General features: G+C 30.7%; 1 protein-coding gene across 2 annotated transcripts; it reads left to right on the forward strand.

The window, feature by feature from the left end:
• The first annotated feature begins 7701 nt into the window (after positions 1–7701).
• On the forward strand, positions 7702–9106 carry LOC111369634 (transcription factor MYB59-like). Of its 2 annotated transcripts, none has more exons than XM_022991223.1 (3): positions 7702–7868; positions 7991–8120; positions 8303–9106. In XM_022991223.1, the coding sequence occupies exons 1-3, from the start codon at positions 7748–7750 to the stop codon at positions 8814–8816; spliced, it is 765 nt and encodes a 254-aa protein (XP_022846991.1). In that variant the 5' UTR covers positions 7702–7747; the 3' UTR covers positions 8817–9106. The 2 variants fall into 2 exon arrangements, with proteins under 2 accessions (XP_022846991.1, XP_022846992.1); XM_022991224.1 differs by having other exon boundaries at positions 7722–7900.
• The last annotated feature ends 1524 nt before the right edge of the window (positions 9107–10630 follow it).

The raw sequence follows: 10630 nt of genomic DNA on the forward strand, positions 1-10630 counted from the left end.
GTTGGATAATTGTGTTTAATCATTTAGGGTATAGAACATAATCACTACAACAAAGATGTCCTTTTGCAACACATAAAAGGCAACATTTGTTATTTGAATGTTGCTAAAGATGCCTATTGTAACATTTTAACAAGTGAATGTTGACGTTGGTATATATAATTGAGATTTGGCAACATTTTTTAAATGAATATTGCTAATGTCGCATTTTGAAATATTTATTGAGTTTTGCGGAAAGTTTTTGTTTTTGCAACATTTACTAAATGTTGCAAAAAAGAGAAACCTTTGGACTTTGCTAAAGAGAAACATTTTTTAAAAGAGAAACTTTTGGACTTGCGAAAAGAGAAATATTTCTTAAACGTTTATTCGCAACGTTCAAAAAAAGTTGCAAAAAGGTTATTAGCAACATTCAAACAACGTTGCTATATCTTTCTCCTCTACGGCAACATCAAGATTTGCAACATACGTCCAAACGTTGCAAAAGACCTTCGGCAACATTTTTTGAACGTTACAAAATGCTGCTTTTGTTTTAGTGAATTGTGAATTAATGATACGATGTGGGGTTCAAGTATGTCCCATAAACACTCGAGGAATCGGAAATACTTGAATTAATGTTGAAAAATGAGTTTGGGGAATAACATGATGTAATGTCCATCTAGTAGAGCTATTATATATCTCTAACAAATTTATATTACTGTAAACTTTAATATTACTCGCTGATAGCTTGATTTATTTGTTGTATGTATCTTTGTGAGGTAGATCATGAGAAGGATCTAATGTGTGATATTCGTTATCACTTGTGGTTCAAGTTAAGCTCATCATGTACGAGTGGGAGATGTTGAAATATACGAGTTGTGGGTTGTCCATGTAGGGTGATCGGATACATAAGTTATTAACGTAGATTGGATGAAATGGTTTGAATAGAATTCAAACTCATAACTACCTTCAACTTCCATGATTTTACATGACTCCCATAAATTTTGTATTGCACTTGGGAGAGAGAATGATGCCAAGAAAAAATGGTGAAACGCGTATGTGAAAATATAGCAAAATCAGAAAGGCCCTAAAATCACAATTTTAGCATGAAAACTCATAAAATAAGGCTCTTAGATTGTGATAATAATCGCATTTCATTGTGATCGGGATTGAGACTATTAGAGAACAAGAAAATACAGATTTTATAGCTTTGGAAAGCAAGATGATTCAACTATTCAAAAGATCTTGGAATTCATCATTTTAAGAAAATATTTAGACCCGAAATTTATGTTAAAACATGCTAAGATTTATTATAAAAAAAAAAGAAAAAGAAAAGAAACAAACTGTACTATCGTCGAAAAAAAAAATGTCTACAACATGATCAACCAATTTAATTAGATGATGATTCTGATACTATATTAAATCAATACTACAAAACATAGAGAGAATAAAGAATAAAGAGGCTAGAGTTAATTTCTTGATGAATTGAGATGAGTAAAATGATTAATCTATCCATAGAGATAACACTAATATATTTAACATATATAACACTTTTTAATTGGCTATGACAGGATGACGATCAAACATCTCACGTATTTGTCTTCTCTAATCCTTTTCAGTATTATTCAATTTAGCACACTGAGTTTTAAATTGAATTTCCGAATTGACTTTGTTCAGATTTACAATGGTTTACAGCCTCCCCAAAAAGTGACCTTGGACAACTGTCCAATGGTTGCTATCATGTGTGCTAGATCACTAATAATACTTAAATCAATTCTAAATAAGCTTTAATTAATCAAAATAAATTAGAAGTCCATAAATAATAATGAAAAATTGGGATATCTCATTTGTTTTTATTCCCATTCTCCATTATTTGGGATACGTCCTCTTTCTCGAGACAAGACAATTCATCTTTGAAAGCATTTTTATAAATATCACTATGGATTGATTTTTCTTTGTTCATTGAACAATCTCCTAGTACTTACACCATACTACTCACGAGCACAAATCTTGACATGAAATAAACTAATTATAATTAAACTTAACTAATCAAATTAAACTGGCAAATCCACAAGTAACATAACATTAATGGAAAATTAGGCCTTTCTCTTGTTTGGACGGCCATTCTTCATTATTTAGGATCTGTCCTCTTTTTCTAGATAAGTTGATTGTTTATTTTCGACAGTTGTTGTATATTGCCAAGACTCAAATTACTAGACTTTCATCTTTGCTTATAAGTGCTCGTTTGATTTTGTTAAAAATAAGTTTTTTAGTAGATTTTGATAAAAGTTCACAAAATCTAACTTTTGTTTGCTTTTATATTCTCCATTATTTGGAAAGTGTCCTCCTTTATTTTTTTTTCGACAGTTGTACGTGAGGGAGACTTCTGTGATATGCTTAATTTTCATCTTTATTTGACTAATAAGTTTAATATTCAGATGGTTTTGTTTGCATTCCCATTCTCCATTATTTGGAATGTGTCCTCTTTTCAGAAATAAAGTGATTATTCATTTTCAACAGCTATATTTGAACAAAACATTGTATCAGCGTTTTTAATTTTCATCTTTGTTCAACTAATGAGTCTTATGTACAGAGAAAAATGACTTTAGGCACGGATTCTTCGTTGCTGAAGCAACGATATCTATTGCTACAATTCTTCATCAATGAAAAATTATCTATTGAGATTCAATATGTTAAACTTTCAAATCTTTTTTTTTAAAAAAAATTATTTACGTCGCCTATGAATATTCATTGGTAAAGAAAGATACACATGTTAAACGAATATATTAGGCACGGCTCTTTACCGATGGATATTTCATTGTTGATTACTGTAGTTGAAAGTCCATGACTTTTTCCAACGAATAATTCGTTTTTGATTATCAACGAATACGATAAAAAGCTATCTTTTAGTAGTGATAGTCATATGGCTATGCCCTTCACTCTCGGATGACCAAAAATCTCATATTAATTTAAATTAATTATTATTAAATTCAACTAGCAAATACACAAGTATTATTTCTTTATCACAGGGAACTCGTAGCCGCTACCATTCAAGTGCGTACTAAGTAAACTCTCGAGTTGATGCAATAACCTGCAAATACACAAGTATTATTGGATACATTGATGGACGTCTCTTTTCTTAGTATTCCCACTTTTCTTTGATGAGATATGATTTATTTATTTATTATTATTATTTTCAATATAAAATAGTTATTCATCTTCGAGGCCTTTGTTTGTGAAACTTTCCAGCATCACACTTGACTTTCGATTCCGTATTCTAATAATGGAGAACTCTTAGCTCTTACTTACCCACTTAAATGAATTGTAATTGAACATTAATTAATAAAATAAAATCAGGAAATCTACAAGTATATAATATTGAAAAGATTTGGGACCTCTATTTTAAATTTTTTTTTATTTTTTATTTTTCAAGGATTCCATTCTCCATTGATTGGGATGTTTCATCTTTTCTCACATAAGTCATATTGTTCCCCTTCCCTACCACAAATTAGCCATGTAGTGCATAATTAATGCAATATGGAAAACGAAACAAGTCCTCCTTTTTCTAGTCATTTCTTCCCACTCAATCTTCTACACGCCAAACTGTCCACCATTTTAATATCTTATCATGTCTATAAGATTATATAGATTTCGTTTTACATCAAAATTTGATTGAATAAAGCGCACGTTTGATTCGCAGTTCAAATACAATTCAACAGTTTAACGCATAAAATTTTAATATTTTTTGTTTCTTTTTCACACTATATTCACTGTTCTCTGATCTAGTCCTTCTTAATTCCTACCATACATGGAATACAAGTAGATAATTTTATTAAGCTTAAACTGCACCGCTATCATTTATGACAACGATGAACGTATTCAAGTTCGACAATTATCTATTTCATGTGTTACAATTTAAAAATATTTTATTCAAGAAATTTAACTCATCACACTCTTGATATTTTATGCCATAGGTCATGTTGGATTATGGTTTAATAGTGCAAATGATGTCATATGATATACTATTTTTTGCCATGTGGAATGCCATTCTTGGACATGAATGTACTTAAAAAATTCCAAAAACAAATTTATCTTATGCAAGAAGATTACCCTACGTCAATTCCACAGGTCTCTTATCTGTTTATTGAATTATAATTTTGAAAAGTACTTCAAATACGCACAAGTCTGTCCATCTCTAATTGGATCTAGTTTGTCATCCATTTATCTTATAATGTTACTCGAATTCATGCAAGTGTACATATGTATCTGCCGACTTGACAACGAATATATTCTGTGGAGCAAATAAAACTCCTAACACTCCTCGAAGCATACTTTTAGACTCGAAATAGTGAATTGACTTAACCTTAAATCTGTAAGCTCGAGCACTAGCTCTTTTCGTTCATGTATAGAGACTTTTTCGAAGGCTTTTTTTTTTTAAAAAGGCCAAAAATATATATAAACTATCTTTTTTCTTCATTTAAAATGCCTTGTTTTACAATTAAAAAAAATCAATTTTATTCTCAATAAAAAAAATAAATTTAATATGTTTCCTCTTTTCCACTCGTCTCTTCGTCGCCCTGTCCCTATTCCTTCTATTATTACCTTAGTCAGGATTTTGGAGATATCTAAAGTATCTAGTTGATCGGAGCTCCGAAGTAGGGCAAGAATAAGAGGACGATAGGGGACATCTAGATAGGGGAGTAAGGGTGGTGATAACTAAAAAGGCAAAGGTAAGGAATGAATCGAAGAAAAGAGTATAGTCGGAAAAAAAAAATTTATTGAAAAAAGCATGTTTCCATAAATTTGAAAAGTTCATTTTAAGTTTTTGGTCTCTAACATGGTCATTTTTTAAACAATATTCTCTTCATTTTTCAGAAAATTGCATTAAGTGGAAAGTAAAATATATCCGTAAAGTCACAATCTTTTTCCTGTATATAATAGTGATTATCTTATAAATTTGGTGGCATCCACGTCACTTAGATTACCCTTTCCACCACAAAACAGCTGCCATTTTATTTCCACTTATTTTAAGTTAATTTGCTTATCACTAACTAATCAATATTTTCTATTAGTCCAAATACTTTGTAGTCTAAATACATACCTAATGTCCTCAAGTCACTTCGAATTGAGCACTGGAATATCCATTATCCACTTCTCAAAGTGCTATCAATATTGCATGTATACATGTGCCTATTCGATCGGAGTAATTAAACTTTCAACGAATCTCAATTATATTATTAATTTTTTATTTATATTAGTTAAGTCATACTTCATTTTAATTTCAAATTGCACCGATGTCAATTTCATACTTATTGCCTAGTTGACACTTAAATTATAATTGGTCTTCCACATAAGGAAAAGTTTACATGTACATAATTATTGCACATAATATTGTCCATAATATGATGTGACAATCATCCGATTGTTGACGTGAAAATATGAAATTTGAATTAAAGGTTGGATCCAATGCCACATGAAATTATAAATACTATTATGTAAAGAATTATGTACATGTAGCACTTCTCAATTCTTAAAAGGATATGTAAATCATAATAGAATCTTAGCTAGTTCGATGATAATAGTTGTTTTAAAATTCCTTTTTCTTTGTTTTCCAAAAAAGATTATTACCCTTTAGGCCTTTACAAAATAGAGTAACGTGGTCCTCATAAAATTGAAAGAAGTGATGTAAAGTTAAAATTTATCAATATTTTAGTTGAAAATTTGACATATTTTAATTTATATTTCAATTAAATTGCTTTGCTAGAATTTTTTTTGCTAGAATAGTTGACATCCTCTCACAACGCATGGGTCGTGTGTGAATAAAAAAGTCCCAAAAAAAAAAAGTGGGCCCCCTCGTTCTGAGTGTTGGTCAGTCATTATGTCAAAAAAATTCGATCGCCATAACATTGTTGTTTATAATTGTACTGCAATCTTCCGTATAATCGTTGCATGGCACGCGAACTTAGAATTACACCAAGTCATAAATATTAAATAAAAAATGACTTTTAATTTAAAAATATTGTCATAACCTTTATTTTACCAATTTCAATAATAAGATGCCACGTAGCAATTATGTGGAGAATTATGCTTCTTGTACATCTTAGTGTACATAAAAGTTGACAAATAGAGAGGAAAAAAGGGAAACAGAAATTCTGTCAAAGCGATTTTTAATTTCTGTGATTTTTTTTTGTTTGTCAAACATTCAACACGCCAAAATGTACATATAACAAATTCCTTCTTTTAATTTATTTATATTTTAAATCAATAGAGTCCCTCTCTCGTATTCTGGAAGATATGAATATGTTCAAAAGTCAAGATCGCTCTCCTTTTACGAATCTATTCTTAAGTAACTAAAAATAAAAAAATAAAAAGGGCAAAATTAAATCAAAGAAAATTGAAAGAAAAAACAAAATTACTTCAAAAAGTTTCACAAGAGAAATAAAAAATTTCATTTCCGAAAGTGTTATTTTTATTAAAATAGAAGATAATTATGTATCATTTCCTCTCTCTCTCTCTCTCTCTCGCTTTTTGTTTTGCTTTTTTGTATAAAGAGAATAAAACATGTTGCAGAATATTTTTTTAATAATAACAATTAACGTAAAATCTATTATAAACAGGGGTCATATTGATGTATAAAGTTATTTTGCTTTATAAATGCTTTCTATGAACCTCTATTGTGTTTGGAACTTTGAACTTCTTCTACAAACCATGTTTATAGAGTTCATTTCAAAATTTTTGTTCTATGCAATCCGATTGGCCCGAGCTTAGATAACCCTCCATTTTGAGCCTCTCTGGTTGATCGACATAACTAATTTTAGTTTTATGCCACTTCTTGAAATTCAAGATTACGAGCTTATTTTATTTATCCATGTCTTTCGAGATAACTTTAGAATATTTCTCATAATGTAATGTTCGTACACCATCCTCAAGATCTAAAAATGCTTTCTATGGACCTTTATTGTGTTTGAAACATTGAAACTCTTCTACAAATTATGCCCTGTTAATTGCGGATTAAATTAGTTTTTTAGTAGATTTTGATGAAAGTTCATGAAATATATAGTTAAAAAGTTGTGGGTTCCATGAAATATGTGATGAAAATTAATAGCACACTTTTGATTTAGACTGAAATATAAATTTTAATCCATACCAAACAACGGCTATATTAATAATAGACTTCCTCACTTTACTTTAAATTTTTTGTCTCTCACTAACCGGTCGAGCTAGAATAACCCACTATGAACGTAAGCCAACCATCTATTTTGAGGCTGTGTGGTCGGTCGACATAACTAATTTTATCTTCAAGCCACTTCTTGAAGTTCAAGATAACCAGTTCATTGTTTTGATTTATGTATTGCCCGAACACCATATGCAAGATCAATGAATTCAACGTTTAAACATGGACTCCAAAGCAAAAGCTCGACCATCAGCTGTCCCTGTCGCGTTGGCAAAATTTATAATATTTTTTTTGTTTTTACACTAAGTGAGTGGAAGTCACACTCCCAATAAACCACAGTGAAGCAACAGTGCTAAATGAACGGTCAGTTATGAAAGCTACACCAACATATCAACCACTTATCTAAAGCACTTTATAATGGGCTTGCATCATATAGCCATATTGTCTTATCATCAAATCATCATCAAGCCACATGTAGGGTTAGGATCCAAACGAGAAATTATCACCAGGTAATGCCAAGCCAGTCACCACTATATATATAGCCTTTGTAAGCATTAGGTGAAAGCATAGAAAAGACAGAGAGAGATTGAGAAGGCGAAAATGGTGCAGAAGGAAGAAAAGATGAGAAAAGGTCCATGGACAGAAGAAGAAGATTATCAGCTGGTTTTACACGTGAACTTGTTTGGTGAAAGACGATGGGATTTCATAGCGAAAGTATCAGGTTTGAAGGTTGGCGGGAGACAAAAGTACTAGGTAGGATTTATCTGGGCAATGAATCCAATTTTCAATGAGCCCTGTAATTTAACACAATATTCTACGTATATATTGTTCTTCTTGTTGTAGGTTTGAAAAGAACTGGGAAAAGTTGCAGGCTCCGCTGGGTCAATTATCTCAATCCTGCTTTAAAAAGAGGCAAGATGACACCCCATGAACAGCGACTTGTTCTTCAACTTCATTCTAAATTGGGAAATAGGTTAATTTTCCCATCTCTCTCTCTCTCTCTCTCTCTCTCTCTCTCTCTCTCTCTCTCTCTCTCCCCATTATATGTATAATAATGTGTCGTGCTGAGATTGTACAATATAGAACCATATGAATCTTAGTCTTGTTCAAATTTTGAATTATGTAGTTCTAAGACATAGAGATAACTACATGCAGATGGTCAAAAATTGCTCAGAAATTACCTGGAAGAACAGATAATGAGATCAAGAATTACTGGAGAACTCATATGAGGAAAAGTGCTCAAGAGAGGAAGAAATCTGCTGTATCTCCATCGTCATCGTCCTTGTTCAAATCTTCTTCATGTAACATAATTGAAGAGATCAAAGAGCCCAGTTTTTATGATACCGGAGGTCTTGGTATGGTAGCAAGTACAGAAAAAAAACTCGATGTGCTAACGCCCAACTCAAATATGGATGGACCTGTCTCGCGACGTTCTGAATCGAAGAATGTACAAGAAAAAGAAGAAACCACAAAATTCAACTCCATGGATGAGATATGGAAAGACATTGAATTGTCTGAAGAAAATTACAATTTCCCAAGTCAAACAATGGCATCTCCATTATGGGATTATTGTCCAGACTTTCTTTGGCCTATGGATGAAGAAGAAAACAAGATGTTTCTGCCAATGAGTTATCAGTTTCGTTCTTTCAATCAGAAGAAGACTGGCTAATTAGACTTTTAAAAAAAAATAAAAAAATAAATAATAATAATAATAATTATTATAGGTTTTAATTGATTAGGTTGAATAATTAGGAAGTAAGTTCTATGTTTGTTTAGCTTCATGTTCTTATAACGCTGTAGGGGTGTATAGGTGCACGTAGAATACGAAGTATGGCAGTCCGACACACTATAGGCCGGTTCAGGCCTCGAACGTATAGATCTAGTATGATGTGAATTACAACTCTATGTCACGGTTCTTCTTTATTATGAAATTACTTGTAATAATCTAGTTATGTATAATCATGCATCTAAATTACTCTATCCCAGACAAATTATTATTTTTTTTTTCAAAAACATTTTTCCCGATTTATATTTTTTACTTCCAAGTAACAATGTTACTTATTAAAATAACTTTTACTTATATTAAAATAAAGTAATTAACTTACTGATTTTAAATTTTGAAAAGAATTAGTTCATTTTAAAAATTACTTAGTTATGTATAGGTAAATTTAGTCCACGTTCGGTTTAGCGAAAAAGTCATATTAAAATTTAAGTCAAAATCAACAATTAATTTTAAACACATGTTTTATGGAATTCTCAACTTTTCAACACTATATTTTATCAAATTTATTAAAAATCTATGTTTTATCTAAACCAAACGAGGGCTTGATGATAAATTTTTAAAGCTTAGCCAAGCAAGTTCTAATAACTTTATGGTATATATATTATATTCAAGAAACAATATAAAATGAATGTGAAGATGCAATAATTAATGTTAAAATGATGGTTAAATAAATAAAAACAAAGAATGAATGGTTTTATCTATGATTGTTAATGGGCCTTGTGAATTTTACGGAATTTTCATAAGGGGACAACACATAACCCAGGTCGTTAGAATTCACCATTTCAAATTTAAGGAACATGTTTCAAATATTCACAAATCAGATCATAAATGAATATATAATATATAATATATTTTATATATTTATATATGGTATGAGTAAATATAGTTCCTGAAATCAAGCAATCAGTTACCATTCCAACAACATTTTCCCAAAAACAGCATCATTGTCTCTGGAAAAAAATCCACAAATATTAATATGGCGCAATTCTTCACGATTGCGACTTACTCAAACTGCAATTGAAAAATAGTTGTCTACAGAGGTCATAATTAATCGGATTCCAGTGGACACAATCATTCATCAGTGCGTTTATCTGAAACAGTTATGCCGTCCAAAAATAGTTGGTATGTGATGTTACATTTATTTCAATTGAAAATAGATAGCAAACAACGATTATTTGCATTGTTTGGTCATTTTTATGTAATATTGGTCACAAACGCGTATTAAAGATCTATGAATCTTAAAAAAATATGTAGCGTATTGCAAATGTGGTTGTGACCAGAATATATGTTCGTGATATTATTTTTTTTCTTTATTGCAAAATGTGTGCGGATTTGTGACTAGACTTTAAGTTTGTGACGTTAAATTTATGGTAATTACCCGTCAAGTTATGAAAATCATAATAGAATGTCTTCGTGACCAGAATATCTATTTGTGACATTAATTTCTATCTATATCGCAAAATTATGGATTTGTGACCATAATTTTCTGTCTATAAACGCCTGCCAAGTTATGAAAAGCATATGAGAATGTTTCTGTAATTGAAATTTGTCTCTGTGACCATATTTACGTTTGTGTCCAGAATTTCTCTCTCCACCATTTACTCTCCAGTTTCTCAAATGTTTTTGTAATCTGTGACCTGTATTTGAATGAATTGTGATTTGTAATATAATTTATGACTGAATTTTTTCTTGTGCACTAT

Source organism: Olea europaea, chromosome 20 (assembly GCF_002742605.1).
Source record: "Olea europaea var. sylvestris chromosome 20, O_europaea_v1, whole genome shotgun sequence".
NCBI lineage: Eukaryota > Viridiplantae > Streptophyta > Magnoliopsida > Lamiales > Oleaceae > Olea > Olea europaea.

Excerpts from the sequence above, each read along its gene's own strand:
- LOC111369634 (XM_022991223.1), top strand. The coding sequence starts at position 7,748 with ATGGTGCAGAAGGAAGAAAAGATGAGAAAAGGTCCATGGACAGAAGAA. Across the intron at positions 7,869-7,990 it reads TTTCATAGCGAAAGTATCAG|GTTTGAAAAGAACTGGGAAA; the intron begins GTTTGAAGGTTG and ends TTCTTGTTGTAG. Across the intron at positions 8,121-8,302 it reads CATTCTAAATTGGGAAATAG|ATGGTCAAAAATTGCTCAGA; the intron begins GTTAATTTTCCC and ends AACTACATGCAG.